Here is a 25,870-nt window from a genome sequence, read left to right as displayed (position 1 = left end):
TGTCTTACCGGTTCCCAGGGTGGAGAGGAGCAGGGTGTCTTACCGGTACCCAGGGTGGAGAGGAGCAGGGTGTCTTACCGGTACCCAGGGTGGACTGGAGAAGAGTGTCTTACAGGTGCCCAGGGTGGAGAGGAGCAGAGTGTTTTCCCGGTACCCAGGGTGGATCGGAGCAGAGTATCTTACCGGTACCCAGGGTGGATCGGAGCAGAGTATCTTACTGGTACCCAGGGTGGAGAGGAGCAGAGTGTCTTACCGGTACGCAGGGTGGAGGGGAGCAGAGTATCCTACCAGTAGGCAGGGTGGAGAGGAGCAGAGTGTCTTACCGGTACCCAGGGTAGAGAGGAGCAGTGTCTTACCGGTACCCAGGGTAGAGAGGAGCAGAGTGCCTTACCGGTACCCAGGGTGGAGGCGAGCAGAGTGTATTACCGGTACCCAGGGTGGAGGGGAGCAGAGTGTCTTACTGGTACCCAGGGTGGAAGGGAGCAGAGTGTCTTACCGGTACCCAGGGTGGATCGGAGCAGAGTATCTTACCAGTACCCAGGGTGGAGAGGAGCAGAGTGTCTTACTGGTACCCAGGGTGGAGGGGAGCAGAGTATCCTACCAGTAGCCAGGGTGGAGAGGAGCAGAGTGTCTTACCGGTACCCAGGGTGAAGAGGAGCAGAGTGTCTTACTGGTACCCAGGGTGGAGGGGAGCAGGTGGTCTTACCGGTACCCAGGGTGGAGAGGAGCAGAGTGTCTTACCGGTACCCAGGGTGGAGAGGAGCAGAGTGTCTTACCGGTACCCAGGGTGGAGGGGAGCAGGGTGTCTTACCGGTACCCAGGGTGGAGGGGAGCAGGGTGTCTTACCGGTACCCAGGGTGGAGAGGAGAAGAGTGTCTTACCGGTACCCAGGGTGGAGGGGAGCAGGGTGTCTTACAGGTACCCAGGGTGGAGGGGAGCAGAGTGTCTTACCGGTACCCAGGGTGGAGAGGAGCAGAGTGTCTTACCGGTACCCAGGGTGGAGGGGAGCAGAGTGTCTTACTGGTACCCAGGGTGGAGGGGAGCAGGTGGTCTTACCGGTACCCAGGGTGGAGAGGAGCAGAGTGTCTTACCGGTACCCAGGGTGGAGAGGAGAAGAGTGTCTTACCGGTACCCAGGGTGAAGAGGAGCAGAGTGTCTTACTGGTACCCAGGGTGGAGGGGAGCAGGTGGTCTTACCGGTACCCAGGGTGGAGAGGAGCAGAGTGTCTTACCGGTACCCAGGGTGGAGAGGAGCAGAGTGTCTTACCGGTACCCAGGGTGGAGGGGAGCAGGGTGTCTTACCGGTACCCAGGGTGGAGGGGAGCAGGGTGTCTTACCGGTACCCAGGGTGGAGAGGAGAAGAGTGTCTTACCGGTACCCAGGGTGAAGAGGAGCAGAGTGTCTTACTGGTACCCAGGGTGGAGGGGAGCAGGTGGTCTTACCGGTACCCAGGGTGGAGAGGAGCAGAGTGTCTTACCGGTACCCAGGGTGGAGAGGAGCAGAGTGTCTTACCGGTACCCAGGGTGGAGGGGAGCAGGGTGTCTTACCGGTACCCAGGGTGGAGGGGAGCAGGGTGTCTTACCGGTACCCAGGGTGGAGAGGAGAAGAGTGTCTTACCGGTACCCAGGGTGAAGGGGAGCAGGGTGTCTTACAGGTACCCAGGGTGGAGGGTAGCAGAGTGTCTTACCGGTACCCAGGGTGGAGAGGAGCAGAGTGTCTTACTGGTACCCAGGGTGGAGGGGAGCAGGTGGTCTTACCGGTACCCAGGGTGGAGAGGAGCAGGTGGTCTTACCGGTACCCAGGGTGGAGAGGAGCAGAGTGTCTTACCGGTACCCAGGGTGGAGGGGAGCAGGGTGTCTTACCGGTACCCAGGGTGGAGGGTAGCAGAGTGTCTTACCGGTACCCAGGGTGGAGAGGAGCAGAGTGTCTTACCGGTACCCAGGGTGGAGAGGAGCAGAGTGTCTTACTGGTACCCAGGGTGGAGGGGAGCAGGTGGTCTTACCGGTACCCAGGGTGGAGAGGAGCAGAGTGTCTTACCGGTACCCAGGGTGAAGAGGAGCAGAGTGTCTTACTGGTACCCAGGGTAGAGGGGAGCAGGTGGTCTTACCGGTACCCAGGGTGGAGAGGAGCAGAGTGTCTTACCGGTACCCAGGGTGGAGAGGAGCAGAGTGTCTTACCGGTACCCAGGGTGGAGGGGAGCAGGGTGTCTTACCGGTACCCAGGGTGGAGAGGAGAAGAGTGTCTTACCGGTACCCAGGGTGGAGAGGAGCAGAGTGTCTTACTGGTACCCAGGGTGGAGGGGAGCAGGTGGTCTTACCGGTACCCAGGGTGGAGAGGAGCAGGTGGTCTTACCGGTACCCAGGGTGGAGAGGAGCAGAGTGTCTTACCGGTACCCAGGGTGGAGGGGAGCAGGGTGTCTTACCGGTACCCAGGGTGGAGGGTAGCAGAGTGTCTTACCGGTACCCAGGGTGGAGAGGAGCAGAGTGTCTTACCGGTACCCAGGGTGGAGAGGAGCAGAGTGTCTTACTGGTACCCAGGGTGGAGGGGAGCAGGTGGTCTTACCGGTACCCAGGGTGGAGAGGAGCAGAGTGTCTTACCGGTACCCAGGGTGAAGAGGAGCAGAGTGTCTTACTGGTACCCAGGGTAGAGGGGAGCAGGTGGTCTTACCGGTACCCAGGGTGGAGAGGAGCAGAGTGTCTTACCGGTACCCAGGGTGGAGAGGAGCAGAGTGTCTTACCGGTACCCAGGGTGGAGGGGAGCAGGGTGTCTTACCGGTACCCAGGGTGGAGAGGAGAAGAGTGTCTTACCGGTACCCAGGGTGGAGAGGAGCAGGGTGTCTTACCGGTACCCAGGGTGGAGGGGAGCAGAGTGTCTTACCGGTACCCAGGGTGGAGGGGAGCAGGGTGTCTTACCGGTACCCAGGGTGGAGAGGAGAAGAGTGTCTTACCGGTACCCAGGGTGGAGAGGAGCAGGGTGTCTTACCGGTACCCAGGGTGGAGGGGAGCAGAGTGTCTTACTGGTACCCAGGGTGGAGAGGAGCAGGGTGTCTTACTGGTACCCAGGGTGGAGGGGAGCAGAGTGTCTTACCGGTACCCAGGGTGGAGGAGCAGGGTGTCTTACAGGTACCCAGGGTGGAGGGGAGCAGAGTGTCTTACCGGTACCCAGGATGGAGAGGAGCAGTGTGTCTTACAGGTACCCAGGGTGGAAAGGAGCAGGGTGTCTTACCGGTACCCAGGGTGGAGAGGAGCAGGGTATCTTACCGGTACCCAGGGTGGACTGGAGAAGAGTGTCTTACAGGTGCCCAGGGTGGAGAGGAGCAGAGTGTCTTCCCGGTACCCAGGGTGGATCGGAGCAGAGTATCTTACCCGTACCCAGGGTGGGGAGGAGCAGAGTGTCTTACCGGTACCCAGGGTGGATCGGAGAAGAGTATCTTACCGGTACCCAGGGTGGAGGGGAGCAGAGTATCTTACCGGTACCCAGGGTGGAGAGGAGCAGAGTATCCTACCAGTAGCCAGGGTGGAGAGGAGCAGAGTATCTTACCGGTACCCAGGGTGGAGAGTGGCAGAGTATTTTACCGGTGCCCAGGGTGGAGGGGAGCAGGGTGTCTTACCGGTACCCAGGGTGGAGAGGAGAAGAGTGTCTTACCGGTACCCAGGGTGGAGAGGAGCAGGGTGTCTTACCGGTACCCAGGGTGGAGGGGAGCAGAGTGTCTTACCGGTACCCAGGGTGGAGGGGAGCAGGGTGTCTTACCGGTACCCAGGGTGGGGAGGAGCAGAGTGTCTTACCGGTACCCAGGGTGGATCGGAGAAGAGTATCTTACCGGTACCCAGGGTGGAGGGGAGCAGAGTATCTTACCGGTACCCAGGGTGGAGAGGAGCAGAGTATCCTACCAGTAGCCAGGGTGGAGAGGAGCAGAGTATCTTACCGGTACCCAGGGTGGAGAGTGGCAGAGTATTTTACCGGTGCCCAGGGTGGATCGGAGCAGAGTGTCTTACCGGTACCCAGGGTGGAGGGGAGCAGGGTGTCTTACCGGTACCCAGGGTGGAGGGGAGCAGAGTATCTTACCGGTATCCAGGGTGGAGAGGAGCAGAGTGTCTTACCGGTACCCAGGGTGGAGGGGAGCAGAGTGTCTTACCGGTACCCAGGGTGGAGAGGAGCAGAGTGTCTTACCGGTACCCAGGGTGGAGGGGAGCAGGGTGTCTTACCGGTACCCAGGGTGGAGGGGAGCAGGGTGTCTTACCGGTACCCAGGGTGGAGAGGAGAAGAGTGGAGTGTCTTACCGGTACCCAGGGTGGAGGGGAGCAGAGTGTCTTACCGGTACCCAGGGTGGAGGGGAGCAGGGTGTCTTACCGGTAACCAGGGTGGATCAGAGAAGAGTATCTTACCGGTACCCAGGGTGGAGGGGAGCAGAGTGTCTTACCGGTACCCAGGGTGGGGAGGAGCAGAGTGTCTTACCGGTACCCAGGGTGGATCGGAGAAGAGTATCTTACCGGTACCCAGGGTGGAGGGGAGCAGAGTATCTTACCGGTACCCAGGGTGGAGAGGAGCAGAGTATCCTACCAGTAGCCAGGGTGGAGAGGAGCAGAGTATCTTACCGGTACCCAGGGTGGAGAGTGGCAGAGTATTTTACCGGTGCCCAGGGTGGATCGGAGCAGAGTGTCTTACCGGTACCCAGGGTGGAGGGGAGCAGGGTGTCTTACCGGTACCCAGGGTGGAGGGGAGCAGAGTATCTTACCGGTATCCAGGGTGGAGAGGAGCAGAGTGTCTTACCGGTACCCAGGGTGGAGGGGAGCAGAGTGTCTTACCGGTACCCAGGGTGGAGAGGAGCAGAGTGTCTTACCGGTACCCAGGGTGGAGGGGAGCAGGGTGTCTTACCGGTACCCAGGGTGGAGGGGAGCAGGGTGTCTTACCGGTACCCAGGGTGGAGAGGAGAAGAGTGGAGTGTCTTACCGGTACCCAGGGTGGAGGGGAGCAGAGTGTCTTACCGGTACCCAGGGTGGAGGGGAGCAGGGTGTCTTACCGGTAACCAGGGTGGATCAGAGAAGAGTATCTTACCGGTACCCAGGGTGGAGGGGAACAGAGTGTCTTACCGGTACCCAGGGTGGAGAGGAGCAGGGTGTCTTACAGGTACCCAGGGTGGAGAGGAGCAGGGTGTCTTACAGGTACCCAGGGTGGAGAGGAGCAGGGTGTCTTACCGGTACCCAGGGTGGAGAGGAGCAGGGTATCTTACCGGTACCCAGGGTGGACTGGAGAAGAGTGTCTTACAGGTGCCCAGGGTGGAGAGGAGCAGAGTGTCTTCCCGGTACCCAGGGTGGATCGGAGCAGAGTATCTTACCGGTACCCAGGGTGGATCGGAGCAGAGTATCTTACTGGTACCCAGGGTGGATCGGAGCAGAGTATCTTACCGGTACCCAGGGTGGAGAGGAGCAGAGTATCTTACTGGTACCCAGGGTGGATCGGAGCAGAGTATCTTACCGGTACCCAGGGTGGAGAGGAGCAGAGTGTCTTACCGGTACCCAGGGTGGAGAGGAGCAGAGTATCTTACCGGTACCCAGGTTGGAGAGGAGCAGAGTGTCTTACCGGTGCCCAGGGTGGAGGGGAGCAGAGTGTCTTACCGGTACCCAGGGTGGAGAGGAGCAGAGTGTCTTACCGGTACCCAGGGTGGAGAGGAGCAGAGTGTCTTACCGGTACCCAGGGTGGAGGGGAGCAGGGTGTCTTACCGGTACCCAGGGTGGAGGGGAGCAGGGTGTCTTACCGGTACCCAGGGTGGAGAGGAGAAGAGTGGAGTGTCTTACCGGTACCCAGGGTGGAGGGGAGCAGAGTGTCTTACCGGTACCCAGGGTGGAGGGGAGCAGAGTGTCTTACCGGTACCCAGGGTGGAGGGGAGCAGGGTGTCTTACCGGTAACCAGGGTGGATCAGAGAAGAGTATCTTACCGGTACCCAGGGTGGAGGGGAGCAGAGTGTCTTACCGGTACCCAGGGTGGAGAGGAGCAGGGTGTCTTACAGGTACCCAGGGTGGAGGGGAGCAGGGTGTCTTACCGGTACCCAGGGTGGAGAGGAGCAGGGTGTCTTACAGGTACCCAGGGTGGAGAGGAGCAGGGTGTCTTACCGGTACCCAGGGTGGAGAGGAGCAGGGTGTCTTACAGGTACCCAGGGTGGAGGGGAGCAGGGTGTCTTACCGGTACCCAGGGTGGAGAGGAGCAGGGTATCTTACCGGTACCCAGGGTGGACTGGAGAAGAGTGTCTTACAGGTGCCCAGGGTGGAGAGGAGCAGAGTGTCTTCCCGGTTCCCAGGGTGGATCGGAGCAGAGTATCTTACCGGTACCCAGGGTGGATCGGAGCAGAGTATCTTACTGGTACCCAGGGTGGATCGGAGCAGAGTATCTTACCGGTACCCAGGGTGGGGAGGAGCAGAGTATCTTACTGGTACCCAGGGTGGATCGGAGCAGAGTATCTTACCGGTACCCAGGGTGGAGAGGAGCAGAGTGTCTTACCGGTACCCAGGGTGGAGAGGAGCAGAGTATCTTACCGGTACCCAGGTTGGAGAGGAGCAGAGTGTCTTACCGGTGCCCAGGGTGGAGGGGAGCAGGTGGTCTTACCGGTACCCAGGGTGGAGAGGAGCAGAGTGTCTTACCGGTACCCAGGATGGAGAGTGGCAGAGTATCTTACCGGTGCCCAGGGTGGATCGGAGCAGAGTATCTTACTAGTACCCAGGGTGGAGAGGAGCATAGTGTCTTACCGGTACCCAAGGTGGATCAGAGAAGAGTATCTTACCGGTTCCCAGGGTGGAGGGGAGCAGAGTATCTTACCGGTACCCAGGGTGGAGAGGAGCAGAGTATCCTACCAGTAGCCAGGGTGGAGAGGAGCAGAGTATCTTACCGGTACCCAGGGTGGAGAGTGGCAGAGTATTTTACCGGTGCCCAGGGTGGATCGGAGCAGAGTATCTTACCGGTACCCAGGGTGGAGAGGAGCAGAGTATCTTACTGGTACCCAGGGTGGATCGGAGCAGAGTATCTTACCGGTACCCAGGGTGGAGAGGAGCAGAGTGTCTTACCGGTACCCAGGGTGGAGAGGAGCAGAGTATCTTACCGGTACCCAGGTTGGAGAGGAGCAGAGTGTCTTACCGGTGCCCAGGGTGGAGGGGAGCAGAGTGTCTTACCGGTACCCAGGGTGGAGAGGAGCAGAGTGTCTTACCGGTACCCAGGGTGGAGAGGAGCAGAGTGTCTTACCGGTACCCAGGGTGGAGGGGAGCAGGGTGTCTTACCGGTACCCAGGGTGGAGGGGAGCAGGGTGTCTTACCGGTACCCAGGGTGGAGAGGAGAAGAGTGGAGTGTCTTACCGGTACCCAGGGTGGAGGGGAGCAGAGTGTCTTACCGGTACCCAGGGTGGAGGGGAGCAGGGTGTCTTACCGGTAACCAGGGTGGATCAGAGAAGAGTATCTTACCGGTACCCAGGGTGGAGGGGAGCAGAGTGTCTTACCGGTACCCAGGGTGGAGAGGAGCAGGGTGTCTTACAGGTACCCAGGGTGGAGGGGAGCAGGGTGTCTTACCGGTACCCAGGGTGGAGAGGAGCAGGGTGTCTTACAGGTACCCAGGGTGGAGAGGAGCAGGGTGTCTTACCGGTACCCAGGGTGGAGAGGAGCAGGGTGTCTTACAGGTACCCAGGGTGGAGGGGAGCAGGGTGTCTTACCGGTACCCAGGGTGGAGAGGAGCAGGGTATCTTACCGGTACCCAGGGTGGACTGGAGAAGAGTGTCTTACAGGTGCCCAGGGTGGAGAGGAGCAGAGTGTCTTCCCGGTACCCAGGGTGGATCGGAGCAGAGTATCTTACCGGTACCCAGGGTGGATCGGAGCAGAGTATCTTACTGGTACCCAGGGTGGATCGGAGCAGAGTATCTTACCGGTACCCAGGGTGGAGAGGAGCAGAGTATCTTACTGGTACCCAGGGTGGATCGGAGCAGAGTATCTTACCGGTACCCAGGGTGGAGAGGAGCAGAGTGTCTTACCGGTACCCAGGGTGGAGAGGAGCAGAGTATCTTACCGGTACCCAGGTTGGAGAGGAGCAGAGTGTCTTACCGGTGCCCAGGGTGGAGGGGAGCAGGTGGTCTTACCGGTACCCAGGGTGGAGAGGAGCAGAGTGTCTTACCGGTACCCAGGATGGAGAGTGGCAGAGTATCTTACCGGTGCCCAGGGTGGATCGGAGCAGAGTATCTTACTAGTACCCAGGGTGGAGAGGAGCATAGTGTCTTACTTGTACCCAAGGTGGATCAGAGAAGAGTATCTTACCGGTTCCCAGGGTGGAGGGGAGCAGAGTATCTTACCGGTACCCAGGGTGGAGAGGAGCAGAGTATCCTACCAGTAGCCAGGGTGGAGAGGAGCAGAGTATCTTACCGGTACCCAGGGTGGAGAGTGGCAGAGTATTTTACCGGTGCCCAGGGTGGATCGGAGCAGAGTGTCTTACCGGTACCCAGGGTGGAGGGGAGCAGGGTGTCTTACCGGTACCCAGGGTGGAGGGGAGCAGAGTATCTTACCGGTATCCAGGGTTGAGAGGAGCAGAGTGTCTTACCGGTACCCAGGGTGGAGGGGAGCAGAGTGTCTTACCGGTACCCAGGGTGGATCAGAGCAGAGTATCTTACCGGTACCCAGGGTGGAGGGGAGCAGAGTGTCTTACCGGTACCCAGGGTGGAGAGGAGCAGAGTGTCTTACTGTTACCAAGGGTGGATCGGAGCAGAGTATCTTACCGGTACCCAGGGTGAGGGTTGTCCAACACTGTCTCACATTGGCCATTGACCATTTCAAAATGGCCATTTGTCAAGCACTAGTGGCAAATGGCCAAATGGTAATATAAAACTGTAGCCTCAAAACGCATTTTGCCTGTCCGTGAATTCAACACTCGCCGTTATGTATGCTGTGAAATCGCGTAACCCTATCTAGAATAAGTTGCGGATTTCTCCCCATTACTTTTCACCATATCCACCATTTGCCACATAGCCCTATCCCTTGGCCATGGTACTTGCAGTGCTGACTGTCTGCTATAGGTATGGTAGACCACCCCTCCCCCTTACATTTCACCATATCCACCATTTCCACCATATCCACCATTTGCCAAATAGCCCTATGCCTTGACCATGGTACTTGCAGTGTTGACTGTCTGCTATAGGTATGGTAGACCACCCCTCCCCCTTACGTTTCACCATATCCACCATTTGCCACATAGCCCTATGCCTTGGCCATGGTACTTGCAGTGCTATGTGTCTGCTATGTATAGTGGACCACCCCTTCTCCTTGCTTTTCACCATATCCGCCATTTGCCACATAGCCCTATCCCTTGGCCATGGTGCTTGCAGTGTTGACTATCTGCTATATGTATGTTGGACCACCCCTCCCTCTTACTTTTCATAACTGTTGCCATAGCTTTGTCCCTTAGCCCAGATACTTGCAGTGCTAAATGACTGTTATGTATTGATCTCCGTGCTATCAGATACTTGCAGTGCTAAATGACTGTTATGTATTGATCTCCGTGCTATCAGATACTTGCAGTGCTAAATGACTGTTATGTATTGATCTCCCTGCTATCAGATACTTGCAGTGCTAAATGACTTTTATGTATTGATCTCCGTGCTATCAGATACTTGCAGTGCTAAATGACTTTTATGTATTGATCTCCGTGCTATCAGATACTTGCAGTGCTAAATGACTGTTATGTATTGATCTCCCTGCTATCAGATACTTGCAGTGCTAAATGACGTTTATGTATTGATCTCCGTGCTATCAGATACTTGCAGTGCTAAATGACTTTTATGTATTGATCTCCGTGCTATCAGATACTTGCAGTGCTAGAAAAACTGTAATGTTATTGATTTATAGGACCATCTCTCCCCCTGAAAGCCACATCCTACTGCATTATATTACCATTTGGCCATTTGCCACTAGCGCCATTCCAAATGACAAATGGCCAATGCGAGACAGTGTTGGACAGTATTGGGTGGAGAGGAGCAGAGTGTCTTACCAGTACCCAGGGTGGATCGGAGCAGAGTATCTTACCGGTACCCAGGGTGGAGAGGAGCAGAGTGTCTTACTGGTACCCAGGGTGGAGGAGAGCAGAGTATCTTACCGGTACCCAGGGTGGAGGGGAGCAGGGTGTCTTACAGGTACCCAGGGTGGAGAGGAGCAGAGTGTCTTACCGGTACCCAGGGTGGAGGGGAGCAGAGTGTCTTACTGGTACCCAGGGTGGAGGGGAGCAGAGTATCTTACCGGTACCCAGGGTGGAGAGGAGTAGAGTGTCTTACCGGTACCCAGGGTGGAGCAGGGACGGTGTGATTTGATTCGTACCGGGGGTGGGGGGAGCGGTGACCGGGTGATTTGACTCGTACCGGAGGGGGGGGGGGGGGAAGTGGTCTGACCCATGACCGGGTTGGAGGCAGAGTCTAACATGTACCCAGGGGGGAGGAGCAGGGTATTCTAGCCTGGGGAGGGGTAACTGGTCGATAGCATTAAATATTTTACATAAATATAGTTTTATTATTTTTCATTGTAAAGGCTTGACAAATCTCGTATGATTGTCCAACAGTCGGCAACGTATCTGACCTAGCCCAAGAGTTCTCGCTTGGCTCGCTATTGCCTAGCAACACTGATTTCTTCCGGTATAAAGGCTCGCTGACGACCCCCCCTTGCTACGAGTCTGTCACGTGGACAGTGATGAAAACCAAGACGACCATTTCCCATGACCAGGTAACGGCGATACACATGCGCAAACTTGTGGAATTACATCGAGACATTGAGGGTAGGGGAGGGGGAAGGTAGAATTAAGTTATTTGTCACATTTGCATGAATTGTTATTTATTATGAAAGATATTAAATAATCTTGTTGCAAGGCTTGACAAGTAAGATCCTCACCGCTACGTCAATTCTAATTGACACATTTCTGTTTTTTTCTAAATGATCTAAAAGACCCTGAGGCGAGCGCGCGGGAGTCCTGTGATCATCTTAACCGTTAGGGTCAGGGCCTATTTTTCAAAATGGTGGCCTTCAAAATCGTATCAACACAGATTCCTGCAAGTTTACGTGTCAATTCTCAACGTGCACAGTTCTAGGGTGATAGAAAAAATATAAAATTATTTAGCAGATTTCTCAATTATTATATGTAATGTCCTTACAAGGAGTTGACCAAGCGAACTAGAAAAACGACAGTTTTCAAAACAAGATTGATTGATGTCTTTCCCATTGTGTTATCACAGCTCATGAAGCTTCGCTCGATCATGGAGAAGGATGGAGTTCACAAGATAACTGACAACTACCGCCATATCCTGCAACCGCTGAACGGTCGTACCGTCAAGTCCAACTTCATGGGTCCCACCACAGCGAGCACTACAACAGCCAACCCCAACAGCGCGGAGTTACTTTTGGCTAGCATTATGACCTTTTTCATGGCGATCTTGCCGTTCATACTTTGGTGACTTTACTGCTTTTCGTATCCTATTGAGTAAAGAATATTATCATGAGCAGCAACAGTCTTTTTTTGATAGCTAGAATTTTATTTGTACACTTTTTGAACTATAGTATTTTAACAATTAGACCTTGAGCCCGGATGGACTATGATTGAATAGGCCGTGAGGCCAAGTCCGAAAGTTTTAAAAGTCCACCAAGTCATCATTTGTGACGATTTCTTTTTTGGTAGACACCTATTCGAACTATTTCACTTTGTATTGATGGTAGCCAGTGCGCCAAAGCACATACAAAATGCGTCCGATTACTTGTCAAAGGTTTAAAAGTGTGGTTGTGATTGTGTTTGTAGATGCATCACTCAAATAAACAGTTTTGAGTTCGAGAATGAGTCATTTAAATTGTGTTTCTTTTACCGTTTCCCATATAGGGATACATCATCTAGGTCACGTAATCTTCCTTATATGGATACGCTCAAATCCTCATCCAGGTCACGTAATTTTCCTTATATGGATACGTTTAAATCCTCATCTAGGCCACGTGAACTTTTTTTTTTATATGGATACGCCCAAATCCTCATCCAGGTCTCGTAATCTTCCTTATATGGATACTCTCAAATCCTCATCCAGGTCACGTGACCTTTTTTTATATGGATACGATCAACTCCTCATTCAGGTCACGTAACTTTCTTTATACGGATACGATCAAATCCTCATCCAGGTCACGTGACCTTTTTTATATGGATACGCTCAACTCCTCATTCAGGTCACGTAACTTTCTTTATACGGATACGATCAAATCCTCATCCAGGTCCCGTGACCTTCTTTATATAGAAACGCTCAACTCCTCATTCAGGTCCCGTGAACTTCTTTATATAGAAACGCTCAACTCCTCATTTAGGTCACGTGACCTTCCATGTACAGAAGATATGAGCAGGGCCGTATCAGGGCGTGGCGCACATATTATAAAATGGCTAACGTTTTTCTTTCTAAATGGTCTAAAAGAGCCTGGAGCGAGCGCGCGGGAGACCTTTGATATTCTAAAACGATAGAGACTAGGCTCCATTATCAAGATGGCTGCCAGCAAAACCGTAGTAAACACAAATTCCTGAAAGTTTGCGTGGAAATTCTCGACTTATAAAGTTCTAGAACGACAAAAAAGTGAAACAAAAAAATGATTAAAGCGGACTCCCATGGTATGTAATGCCTTGCGAGCTAGATGACCGTGCGAGCTAGAAAAACGACAGTTTTTAAAACAAGATTGACTGATATGCTGGGGGTGAAGTCCCCCCCCAATATTCTCGAAAATTGAAGGGGGATGATGGCGTGGCTGTGCCCCCCCCCAAAAAAAATTGTTGTAAATGTTTCTGTATCGTCCCTCCCCCCCCCCCCCCCCCCCCCAATAACTCGAGGCCTGATGAGCAATCTCTCTCGCCTTGTCTCACGTGACCTTTCCCGCCAACTTTGAAAATTCTCTGAAATCGTGGGATCCCTGTTTCTCATACGGGGGCAAAAGAAAATGGCGGCAAATCCATCGAGCCTCTGAGCATTTACCAAAACAAAAGAAGCTTTGTGACGCAACTCTTGTACAATACAGTTCTTACACGGGATAAAAACAATTTTTATGTGTTTACAGTGGCTACATTGCCGGCAGTCTGCAATCTTTGGGAAAATAATTAATTAAACTCTTTATTTCTGTTAGATAGTCTGATTTTTATTTAAGGCTGATAATTTGTAAATATTTTAATAACCCCCGAGAGAAGTATCGTAGAAATCGACTTTCTCTGCCTTAACTTGTCCGTTATGTAATTAAAATGATCACTTCTAATAGCTGGATTTAGCTATTTTTATGCGAATTTCTTACAAATCCTCAAAATCACAAACTCTTAGCTTGACCCTGTGTTAGAAACAAATCGAAACTCAAGGATACATTCTTCCGTAAGTGCAATGAGACCAACGCGCGTGCAGCCTCGCTCACGTCGCTCTCGCGCGCGGCCAACGTCAACGTAGCCCACCCATGCGCGCACACTTAAAAATAGCCTTATCCGCAAAAACGCCGTGACAACGATAGAATACAGATTTTTGCATCTGATCTCACACATAACTGGGGTATAAAAGAGGTTTGAACGGTCGATATCGCTTTCGAAAAAGCTGTTTATAACATTCACGTGCGAGAAACCGTAGAAGAACTTCTGAGTTCCACTCAGTTTGCATATAGAACTGGCGGGAGTTGCACAGACGCGCTACTATGCATGCAGCACTCGGTCTACGGCTATCTAGATAGTCCGGAATGCAAAGCCGTCAGATTGTTTGCGATGGACTTTTCCAAAGCGTTCGATAGCGTAAAACACGTAAATTTATCATGTAAGCTTAAACAATTACCATTAAGTCCCTTTATTGTTAATTGGTATCTGAGTTTTTTGGCTAGCCGCCAACAGCGCGTGGTATACAATGGGTTTGAGTGTCATTGGAAATGTGTAAATCGAGGTACAACGCAGGGCAGCGTTAGTGGCCCGTATCTTTTTAACATATTTATCAATGATTTAGAAATCAATTTATGTAATCAGCCCGCTCTGTTTAAATATGCTGACGACTCAAATATTGTTATTCCTGTCTGGGCCAATGGCGAATGTCGCACGGACTTAGTAGATTTGTTTTTAACTTGGACAAAGGACAATGGCATGGTATGTAATTCATCTAAATGCAAAGAGCTAGTTTTCCGCAAGAAAGGGTGTAATCAGAATATCGAGTTAGTGAACAACATTCCGCAATGTACGGTATTACCGATTCTAGGGATTACCTTTCAGTCTAACGGCAAATACAGTGAACATGTGCGTTCCAAGTTAACAAAGGCAAATAAGTGTCTTTACATTTTAAGATCTTTAAGAAAGGAAGGAATTTGTCAAGAAGAACTCGATCACCTCTTTAAGTCTATTGTCCTTCCTAATTTCACTTATGGCTTGTCCGTTTTTGGTGCCTCAGACTCGGATCTCACAAACATACAGAACTTCCTAGAGAGATGCTTTAAAAGGAAATACATTTCAAACATTGTAAACATCCGTAAACTTCTAGAGGAGGCAGATAAGAAGATTTATCGTACTCGCTTAGATCAACCTGAATATCCTCTGAGCAAAATCCTGCCTAAGAAAAAAGACCAAAAATACAACCTCAGAAAAAGAAATGTGATTTATCCTAGGGTTCACTCAGAGCGATTCAAAAATACTTTTGTCAATAGGCTTGTCTTTAAATATAGTGACATATAATTGATGTAGCGCATTTACTTATAATCGGTTTCTCCTACATTTTGTAAACTTATACATGTTGATTTATCTAAGGCAATAAAGATTATTATTATTATTATTATTATTATTATTATTATTATTATTATTATTATTATTATTATTATTATTATTATTATTATTATTATTATTATTATTATTATTTTTTTTGCGTTCAAATAAAAGCGCGAATTCATTTGGCCGCGATAGCCTGGATCTAGTGATGAATTCATTTATCAACATCCGGGAATGCGGCCCAACTCACCAAAATGGCGGAGATTGACAAGAAAGAAAATGGAGAAACGAATTCGCAAGAAGGAGCTGATCTCTGGTACTCAAAACCCTCACAGTCATCCAGTTTGTGTAACGATTACTAGGCTTTAACACAGTACCCTTGATTTTTTTCTTTAAACTTTGCAGGTCTTCCATTTTGAGTGATGTTCAGAGCTCTGCAAGCCGAAAGTTGCCGTCGCATAAATCTATCATTCTTATAGGTAGGAATAGACTGGGATTTCCACTGATTTTCTCTGTTATTTGATTCATACATTGTTCTTTGGTTATTTACAGGCAATGATGAGTCAGGAAAGACTACTCTTATCTCAAAATTACGTGGAAAAGAAGACGATATCAGTAAAGGACATGGGTTAGAATACACCTACCTCGAAGTTCACGATGAAGAAATTGACGGTAAGGGAGTTTCTTGTCTTATATTATTCGCTGATCGCGCTTCCTCTTTTACTGATTTGTTCTTTTATTATGTGCAGATTACACGAGATTAAATGTATGGATACTGGATGGGGATCCTAGAAATAAAAGTCTGCTAAAATACGCGTTGACTCCAAAGCATGCAAGGGACGTTTTGGTTGTGATGGTGGTGGATTGTTCTCGTCCCTGGGCGATCATGGAATCTCTACACTCCTGGACGGAAATCTTACGAGAACACATTCATTCCTTAAAACTATCACCAAAAGAACTTAACGAAATGGAGGAAAAAAGTGAGTAATATTCCGCTTCGAATTCCTAGACGGTATATCATCTTGAAAGTCAAATTGTACATTGACTCGATTTCTTCCGCGAATATTTTAAGAAGTGTTTGTGTATATAGCTGTTTTATTCTGCGGCATAAAATGTCTTCCCTTAAAATGGGTGTGTTTAGCTATATAGACCTATTTAACGCCGCATTGTCGATATGGCTCGTGTTATGGGCCTATGGACTTGTGTACAATGTGCCAGTTTCGTCCGCCTGGGGTCATAGGGGTGTCGTATTAAATGCCTGTTTTTATAATAATGTTAGATTATTTATTGTGATATTTTGTTATAAATAGGAGTCTACATCATTTGTTATTGCTGAAAGGTGGTGATAGATTTTAGTGAACATGTTTTTCTTAATGTCAATTATTTAAGATACATAATAACAAGTAACGATTTACTTGTGAACTCATGTACCTCGTATATAGCTGTTATACATTTTAGAGATGCATTCATTAGATTATATTTAACTTATCTATGCTTAAATTTTTTAAGGTATCCTGTATCTTTTCCTTTGCTCGATGTTCTAGATTTATTCCAATCGAAAATTCATAACCTGTACAAATTTCAACTTGCATAAATTGCATTTTTCATTTAAAAATCAATTTTGACATTTTTAATAGCCTATTGGGTTGCTATGTAGATGATATATGTGCTGCAAAAAAGAACATATTTTCTTGATATTTTTAGCTTTAGTTATTAAAAAAACTAATGTACCAGAAAGTATCCCTCTGCAATATTTTTGTATTGTATTGCCTTTGGAGAGTTTGGGATTCGAGTTGGAATAATATTAAAACTTTATTGTTTGTCTGAGTCCTGAATATCATTTGCAGCTTTAGTGGCGACCTTATCTAACCAAGCATCACTCAAAACCACAAAGCCAATATTGCTATAAAGGTTTTTTATTGGTGGCTAAACCCCTTGAGACCAACTAACAGATTTTTGGAGGGATAGTGATATGGCTAATGATCGAGCAAATTGGCATTTCTGCTTAATGAAACCATGAGATTGGATATTATGCTACCCTGTGGATTGTTGTAATGCTATTTACTGTATGGAGTAACATCAATATTTTGGTATTTTATTTTAATCAAATTTGTGATAAAATCTTATTCTCCAGATGAAATATTAATTTTAGTTTTTCCTCTAAATCTCCTACAGAGGTTCTTGATTTATTGACTTTATTTGAATTGTCACATGTGGAAGCCTAGCAGTAGAAAGTCAATATGATAACATTTTGCCAGCGACTCCGAAACCTATAAATTCCTATTTCCTACACCAATATTCCATTTCTAAATTACCTGCACCATCAGAAAGGCGTCTAAGCCCTTGGTCCACTTTTGACCAACTGTTGTTAACAACACACTAAAAAAGAATTAGAAAAAAATGTCTTGCTGCCTTGCTTTCAAACAATGGCCGATTAAATTAGAAGATGCTGCAGGGAACTGGTAAAGGGATGAAGTTCAAATAAAATATGTAATAATTTTTATTATTATTATTTTTTATATAGTTGTACAGCAGTTCCAGGATTACACGGATACAGAAGAGGCCAGTGACGAGAATAGAAGAAGATCTGGTACAAAAGATGAAGATAAAGTTGTGTTACCTCTAGAAGAAAATGTCCTTGTGGATAATCTAGGAATTCCTATGATAGTGCTGGTCACAAAGGTAGGAGTTAAGTTTATATCAATGATTTCAAAGTTAAAACTGTTGCTTGAATCAAATTGCAGCCCCCGTCAACCTTGACGTCAACATGTCCAGGCAAGAAGCTTACTGTTTACAGTGTTGATGTTCATATTTTTCTTTTGCAGACTGATTGTATGTTGTCTCTTGAGAAAGACCGGGACTTTCATGATGAACACTTTGATTTTATTCAGCAACACATCCGTAGATACTGTCTCAAGCGTATCCTTTCAGTTTTTTTTAAATTCAGCGGTCAATGAAAACACAGGTTTCCCTACCCAGCAGAAACACTTCACCCCTCAAAATGCACAATCAATCAGACATAATTTAACTATAGGATTCTAGAATAATTGATCCATTCAATTCTATAATTAATTTTTAGAAATGCAGGTTGGAATTCACTTGATATTGTCTTTTGTGTGAAATTTATGGTGGAACCAACTCATTGATTATGAATTTGCCTTGTACAATAGTAGTACATTGTTTAGTTTCTGCAACCTTTGTTGTATCTTCCCTTAACTTTATAAAGATGGTGCAGCTTTATTTTACACCTCTGTTAAAGAAAACAAGAATTGTAACCTGTTTCTGAAATACGTCCTGCATAAAATTTATGGTTTGCCTTTCAAGAGCCCAGCATTGGTCGTAGATAAAGATTCAGTGTTTATGTGAGTATTGTTACCAGTGGGCACCATGGTCAGGTCTAGGCACTAGCATCCCCCCCCCTTCCCCCAAATCTTAAGAGATTTTACTCTTAAGTATGAAAAAATGTACGGAAACCCCCATGAAAGAAGAGTGCGTCCATCCTTTCTTTTGTAAATCCTTGCTTTTGCCCCCTTATTTAAACCACTAGAATCGACCCTGGTTACCCTCTATCCCCAAACAAGATCTTAGTAAAAAGAAAATTGTTTGGAAGTTTGTGTAGTGCTGCTAGAAGTTAGCGGCTCATTAGATGGCAACTTAAAGTGCCCTTCTCAGCCACACCTTTGTTATTGTTGTCATTTAAAATTGGAAGGCACATAATTTATTAAAATCTTGAAATAACCATCTAAAAACAAACGTTTATAGTTTATTCAACAAATTCAATTGAAAATATTGCTTTGCAAATCAGCCAATGGAAATTAATGCTTTTTCACACTTGGTACTTTGCTAGAATGACAAAATGGTGGCTGAAACAGGCTGTTTACTACTTTAAGTATGATTAATTATATATTCACTTAGTTGCAATTAATGGTTGTATTATGTTGTTGCGATAGCCCGTCTGGTTGGGACAGTATGAAGAAGATTGGAATTCTAAATGAGCACCTAAAGAACATTCATCCAGATGACAGCTTTGATGATCATATTATTAAACCAGCTCTTAGAAAGGTAAATCTTCACCCAGCTTTGATAATTGTATTATTTAACCAGCTCTTAGAAAGGTAAATATTTGACTATTGTATTATTAAACCAGCTCTTAGAAAGGCAAATATTCACCTAGCTTTGATGATTGTATTATTAAACCAGCTCTTTGAAGGGTAGATATCAACCCAGCTTTGATGATTTTATTATAAAACCAGCTCTTAAAAAGGTAGATATTCACCTAGCTTTGATGATTTTATTATTAAACCAGCTCTTAGGAAGGTAGATATTCACCCAGCTTTGATTATCATATTATCAAACGAGCTCTTAGAAAGGTAAATATTCACCCAGTTTTTATGATTGTATTAAGTGTGATATTGATTGTAGATCTTGATTTTGGGGATGGTAATGTTGAAAGTGGTAATGGTATTGGTAATGGTGATTCATATCATGTATTCTACTTGGTCTTTCTAATGATATCATACCTGTTTCTAGCCTCTACAAGAAAAAGAGATAACTGCTGAGGAAGAGCAAGCATTTTTGGCCAAGCAACAGGTGTGTAGTTATACAAATCAGTAGTTAAAATTAGAAATGGTCTAATTAGCTGGTTCTGGGGAGATTATAACGAAAAAAAACAAATTGATTTTTATGTGATTTCACTTAGTTTCTCTACTGTGTGTAGGACAATAGACAATTGACAATCACCAAGTTATTTCATTGTTTACATTTGAAAATACAATTGTCCGTCCGTTTGTAAGAAAATTTTAGAATAACTCTTAACAGTTGAGGTCTGATTCTTTCTTCTAAGGGATATTTTACTTAAAAGCCAATTGAAATGAATGCTTTGTGTGATATTGTATGTCTGCATAAAATGGCGGCATGATTGCCTGCCAGCCATCATTTTCCCGTCCTAGTAAAAAAAAGTGTAAAAAGAAATGTAAGGCCATTGGCTGTTTTGGTAAAGCTATTGCTGTAAAGTCAAGAATTGGTCAATGAAGTATAAAACATTTTGTCTTGATGGTTGTTTCAATATTTCTTCACATAATTTTCTTCCAATATTGAGTGAAATTAATAATAAAGTTATGGCTTACTGTTCCCCTTTAATTAGCATTTGATCATTGCATGGTTCCAATGTTGTACCCTTGATACTAAACATGCTTCTGTTATCTCCCTTTAGCAACTCTTGCAGAAGAACCCGCCTACAGCAGCTGGTGGAATAGCAAGACAACAACCAGTCAGTATACATCTATATACCCTGTCTGATGTTTGCTACTTCTATGGGAGTTTCTAGAGGTGGACCAATCAGGCTCAAAAGAGCAATGACCTCCGCTCCCTCTTTTCTTAAAATCTTTGCTTAGGACATCTCTTATTGGTACTGCTGGATCTGCTCCTGGCTTTTTATAGATGTATTTCACATGTATTTAAAGTGCATCTCCAGGGAAAGGGAAGACCGTTTTGGGCAAAATGTATATTATCTGAGGCTTACTTTCCCGAAAAAAAAATTCGAATTCCTCCAATCCCGAATATTTTGCAGCTTTTCAAACACATGCGATATACACGCGACCGTAAAACACGTCCGTCGCTGACCGGCAAAATGCATTGCGGGCCCATGGCGCGAAAATCCTGTTGCATTATTTATGCGCTTTTAGCGTCGCAGTCTTGCAGTCAGCAATCTCAAAGGCGTCTAGGAACCGCGAGTGAAAACGTTACAATGGCTCTACGAAGTCTTCAGAATTATCGGAAATGAGTTGACCGACGTAGAGAACGAACCGGAATGTATAGAATCTTTACAAGGAACGGCAACATCTATAAACGAAGCGGCAAACGAGTTTCTCCCGTATCAAGACGAGCCGATCGCCGACGTTCCTGCCAGCAGAGGCCCATTTTCTCTGTATTTCGCTGCGAACTCCAGCCCAGCGAAATACAGAAAAAACAGGCCTCTGCTAGCAGGGAATCGCCGACGAAGAGTGGTTGGCGAATTACAACGCCTCTGTGGATACTCCTAAACACAAGAAAAACAAGAAAATAAACATTGGAGATGCAGCAACAATAAACGTAGAGCTGAATAAGATAATAGACAACACGCAACTTACAACTGCTGATGGCTGGCTGCCGCTTAGATCGATAGACCGTCTGCTTCTCGCAACTCCTAAACTGTTCCTCACAGGCTTTTTGGCGGCTGGCTTGTGTGGAGTAGCTCCGGTTTCTTTATGCGTTCGTTTATTATTATTTTTTTTTCTCCTTCCATAGTACATTCTGGAACCAACAACACAACGTAAACATGGGCCGTGCTTTGCGCGGGTACAACAACATAGCCGTTATGACCGTTTTTCAACGATCTCTAGTCTGCCGAAACGTGGGTCCATTAGCATTTTCTCGACTATTTGAGTATTGTATGACATTCAGGTTAAATATTCTCTAGTCAAAACCCTAATGGACCCAATCATTTGCGAGCTGGATTCATTTTTGTGAAGGTCAAGCTGCTATGAACTTCGACGATGGCGTCGTGTTGTGTCACGCGTTACAAATCAACGGCTAAAATATCTATTAAAATGCCCCGACTGCAACTTTTGCTTAATAAGAAATATAGTCCCAATCCTTTAGAATACGTTTTTATAATAATACTTTCATTTCAAGCTGTTTGAAGCGGTGAAAAAGCAATAAAGTCGATGATTCCCTGCAAAGTAGGGCACTTCATTGTAGAAGTGTGACAACAACTGAAATCCTCCATATATGGCAATCCTTTCGCGCCCTTTCGAACTCTGACCGAGAGGGGACTGAGTTGGTTGGTGTTTCAGGATGGCGGCCAAACCAAGCCAAATCGAGTGCGTTTGAAAAGATGCAAAATATTCGGGATTGGAGGAAGTCGAAATTTTTTTTTCGGAAAAGTAAGCCCCAGATAATGTACATTTTGCCCGAAACGGTCTTCCCTTTCCCTGGAGCTGCACTTTAAATTAGGTTTGACTATAGGTTGGATCAGGTTTAAATAAGGAATGCTTGAGTGGTTTAAAAGAACACATTTTGTATGCAGTAGTATAACAGTGCAGTTATTAAGTTTCCAGTGAGACCCATGAATACTGCATTGTTTATGAATCTTCTTGGGCCATTTTCTTATTGTTAACCTTAATTGAAATAGGAGTTGGTAAGTCTTAAAATTCTGACCAATTTTTTCGTTTTTAGGATCTTTCTAAACCAAGATCACCAGGCTCAGCAGGGGCCAGGATAGGCGGAGACAGACGGCAGTCTGGAGGGGCGTCACCCACCCCTGGACGACCCAAAGTTGACAAGACCCCGCCCGCTGGCGCCACTAGCGAAGGAGTTCTAGCCAACTTTTTTAACAGTCTTCTTAACAAGAAGACTGGCCAGCCAGGTACCCCAACGAGGGGGAGCCCAGTGGCACGCAGTGATGCTGTCGCTGAACTTGACCGAATGAACAGAAGTAAAAAGCTTGTGAGTCAGCCGAGTGATGAGTCGCCTGGCTCCTCCTAGAGGTAGTCATGCTGGACTGAATTATAGCCTTATATGCACCCTGGGCTTGTGCCTAAGTCTCTTGCTTTAGTGTTGACACTTAGGTATATATGCTGCCAAAAAGGTATTGTAAAAAAATATGTAGGATTTAAATTTATTTGAGATCGCAGAGAGAGAGAAAGAGGGTAGCATTTCGAGACAGCCAGTGAAGACTTGTGTAGGCTCGGATTCATGGTAAATAGATTAAAAATAGAACAACGTTGCTATAATGCAATGATGATCGGTTGTCTCAGTCATTTGTAGATGCTAGCGGTGCTAACTGGCCATGTTGATCACAGATCTGCCCTGGCGACTATCAATTGGATGTTAAGGATGCAACTCCAAAGTTGCAATTGGCTATTTAGGACACAGCTCCAAACTGTGATTGGCAGTTTGAGACACAATTCCAAAGTTGTGATTGGCCGCTTAGGACACAGCTTTGATAGCATGTTTAGCAGATTTACAACATATTTGCTAAAAACATAGAAGAAACACTTACTAACTCGGTTGTATTGGGTAAACCAAGAGATAGACCAAAAGATACCCAAAATAACGCTAAATAAGTTGTCTGTATTCCAAGATAAATGCAGCTTGATAGATCACTAGATGTACAGCTTAGACCTGTTTTAGCATGTGTTACAAGTTAATCCATTCTGATTAATGATATATTTAGGGAGTCACGCTTTCACTTTATCTCGCGATCTGTTTTTTAACATGAGGAAAGACTGGTACAGTATTGTAGACTGACAATTCCTCGAAATGTGTAAAACTTGGGCCCACTAAAACAGAAAAAAAACTTGGAATATGGAAATAATTGATACCGTGTTCATTATGGGAAGATGTGAACATCATAACAACTTCCAGTGTTTAACTTGAATTCCCAGACTACATCTAATCTTGCAACACTGTGCGATCAGTCAAATTAATTAACAAATCAATGCCCGACTGTCGCGTGAGAAACCCATTCATCTATACAGGGCAAAAACTTGATTGGTTAAAACAGTTTGATTGACAGCACAGAATCATTAAAAAGATAAATCTAAAAGTAGAATTATTTTTATTATCTCCTCAGTTCACCCTTTACACATAACCGGGCCTTTGACTTCTGTCTAATCAAGCAATGTGTGATTTCGAAAAAACTTCCATCCCAACCCCCACAGGTGAAGCCAAAGGGGTAGAGTGTGGGGGTATTTTGGCACCTAGCATTATCCTAGGTACCGCAGAGTATTTATTCACGGAAGGACATACTAAACGATAGAAGTCTGCTTCTGAATACTAAATAAAGGGGAACAGTAAATGGTGTGGTTTGATGGACTTCCCACTCACAAGGGGAGTCCCCTTATAGAAATGATAGGATTTTCCTTTGCGCTTTCAATTATATACTGCTAAGAAACTGCAGGCTCTAACATACTACGCCCGAGAGAAAATGCTTCCCCGGTACCCTTATTCGTGATGACTGAAAAACTCAAAAAACAAATAATTTTGACCATTCTTTTCTGTGTTACGTTTAGAAAGTAGAAATGCCGGAATGTCCCAGTGGTGAAGGAGAGAGTATAAAACTAGAAGACTTCAGACAAGCTGTAGAAAAACCAGTTGGTTGGTGTTTATGCGTTGTGTTAACAGGAAAATTTATCAACCCAAGTTTAGAGTCGTATGATGTTTCATTGTTCCTCTCTGAAAATAGACTAGTTTTAGCGAAAAGCTTTTGTTCGAAATGTTAGCGAAACTACTTCGGCTCTTTCGTCTTCATACATAGTACCACCTCTACCATTCCAACGAAAACATGCATGTGAAGATAGATTTAATAAGACAAAGAGTGACCCAGCCTCTAAATAGATGGTTTTGAGTGGGTGGGAGAACAGAGACTGAGAAGTAACTCCCCCTCTCTAAAAGCCGCATTGTCACCAGTTTACTTCCGGAGGTCCGACGGAAACCTCAACCGTTAAAAGACAAAAGAATCACCACAGTGAAGCTGGCAGGCAACTCGGTGAAGTTAGCAGGCAACTCAAATGTGATGATTTGTGTAATATCTCGGCAGGTATTTGGCTGATTGTCACGAAATTTTGACACGATTGTACAAAAAGTACAACAAACATATTCATGTACGTATGATATCAAATATTATTAATCACGTGACTGTGTGACGTTGAACGTTCCAGCAGGCAAGTCGTTACATCACAATTATGGCAATATCTACGTCCCATTTTCACCGATAATCATCAAACTTTAACATAAGTGTACAAATGTAATAACGAAAACAACGCCGCATTAAATATTCACATGACGTCATCAATCACGTGACCGTGGGAAAAACATTTTCTCGAGTTCCTATTGAGAAAACATTACGAAACTTTCGAAATATGACAAATAGCACATGGGATTTTACAATTATGAACTTTTAAAATATGACATCATCAATCACGTGACCGTGGGAAAAATGTCGACATCTAGAGTTCTGAGTGAAATAACAGTGCGAAACTTTCGAAATATCACAAATAGCACATGGGATTTTACAATTATGAACTTTTAAAATATGACGTCATCAATCACGTAACCGTGGGAAAAAGTCGATATCTAGAGTTCTAAGTGAATTAACAGTACGAAACTTTCGAAATACGACAAATTATGTATGTCGTTATTAAAGCTTCACTTTTTTGGAATTTGTTCGTGATTTACTTTAATAAAAACATATAGCAGGCAACTCGACAGTACAGCAGTTAACTCGTTATGCGCTGGCAATATCGTATTCAACGTTGTTAAAGCTTTACTTTTTTGGCATTTGTAAGTGATTTACTCGAATAAAAACATATAGCAGGCAACTCGACAGTACCGCAGGTAACTCGTTATGCGCTGGAAATATCATATTCCACGTTGTCAAATGTTCACTTTTTGGCATTTGTACGTGTTTATCTTTATTAAAAACATATAGCAGGCAACTCACTAATCCTACAACCAGCGTTCCTTCCAACACCAGACCCTACATACAGCCCAACCCCCCCCCCCCCTCCCACCACATACACATCTACCCCTCCACACATAGCCTACTACATACACACCATAGCATCCTACGACTCTATCAACCAACCCACAACACACCAACCAGCCACACCCTACACTAGACACTTCCCCACAACCAACATCCCCTTCAAACACCCTACATACAGCCCCCTCCCCCATTATACAAACATTTACCCCACAGTACAAAACCCAACTACAAACGACCACACCCTATGACCCACCCTACCTACCCACAAACCAACACGACCTACAACACTCACACACACCTTCTCCCCCCCCCTCACCACCACAAACAGCACACAACACAACACAATCACAATACAATAACAATACCCCTACACAACACATAACAGCCCTCTACCAACCATCCCTCCCCCCCCAATACACACACAACTCGCCTACTTCATACGCGCCGCAACTTTCACTACGTCACGCCACCCCCTCCTCCCCCACCATACACATACATTTTATAATAACTACCCTACCTACCCACAAACCAACACGACCTACAACACTCACACACACCTTCTCCCCCCCCTCACCACCACAAACAGCACACAACACAATCACAATACAAT

The 25,870-nt window shown here is 46.6% G+C and overlaps 2 protein-coding genes and 1 long non-coding RNA gene across 6 annotated transcripts in view; 2 read left to right on the top strand and 1 right to left on the bottom strand.

Moving 5' to 3' along the window:
- LOC5518091 (carbonic anhydrase) overlaps positions 1-11,825 on the top strand; it is a 30,186-nt gene extending 18,361 nt beyond the window's left edge. For all 4 annotated transcript variants that reach the window (XM_001637968.3, XM_032362601.2, XM_048721098.1 and 1 more), the window contains 2 exons: positions 10,569-10,729; positions 11,236-11,825. In XM_001637968.3, coding sequence (XP_001638018.2) covers positions 10,569-10,729; positions 11,236-11,454 — 380 coding nt within the window. In that variant the 3' untranslated portion in view covers positions 11,455-11,825. The remainder of the gene's footprint in view (positions 1-10,568; positions 10,730-11,235) is intronic.
- Positions 11,826-14,918: 3,093 nt separating this feature from the next.
- LOC5518040 (cytoplasmic dynein 1 light intermediate chain 1) lies at positions 14,919-23,571 on the top strand. The gene is made up of 11 exons (XM_048720871.1): positions 14,919-15,048; positions 15,138-15,211; positions 15,285-15,404; positions 15,482-15,712; positions 17,257-17,414; positions 17,558-17,651; positions 17,959-18,094; positions 18,683-18,794; positions 19,263-19,322; positions 19,945-20,001; positions 21,948-23,571. The coding sequence occupies exons 1-11, from the start codon at positions 14,987-14,989 to the stop codon at positions 22,254-22,256; spliced, it is 1,413 nt and encodes a 470-aa protein (XP_048576828.1). The 5' UTR covers positions 14,919-14,986; the 3' UTR covers positions 22,257-23,571.
- LOC125559047 lies at positions 19,787-21,230 on the bottom strand. The gene is made up of 2 exons (XR_007306299.1): positions 20,861-21,230; positions 19,787-20,769 (listed from the first exon to the last, which is right to left on the bottom strand). It is a non-coding gene; the product is annotated as an uncharacterized LOC125559047 (long non-coding RNA).
- Positions 23,572-25,870: the final 2,299 nt, after the last annotated feature.

Source organism: Nematostella vectensis, chromosome 13 (genome assembly GCF_932526225.1).
Source record: "Nematostella vectensis chromosome 13, jaNemVect1.1, whole genome shotgun sequence".
In the NCBI taxonomy this organism is placed as follows: domain Eukaryota; kingdom Metazoa; phylum Cnidaria; class Anthozoa; order Actiniaria; family Edwardsiidae; genus Nematostella; species Nematostella vectensis.
Note: the sequence above shows the minus strand (reverse complement) of the source record. Positions and strands in the feature narration are given on the sequence as shown.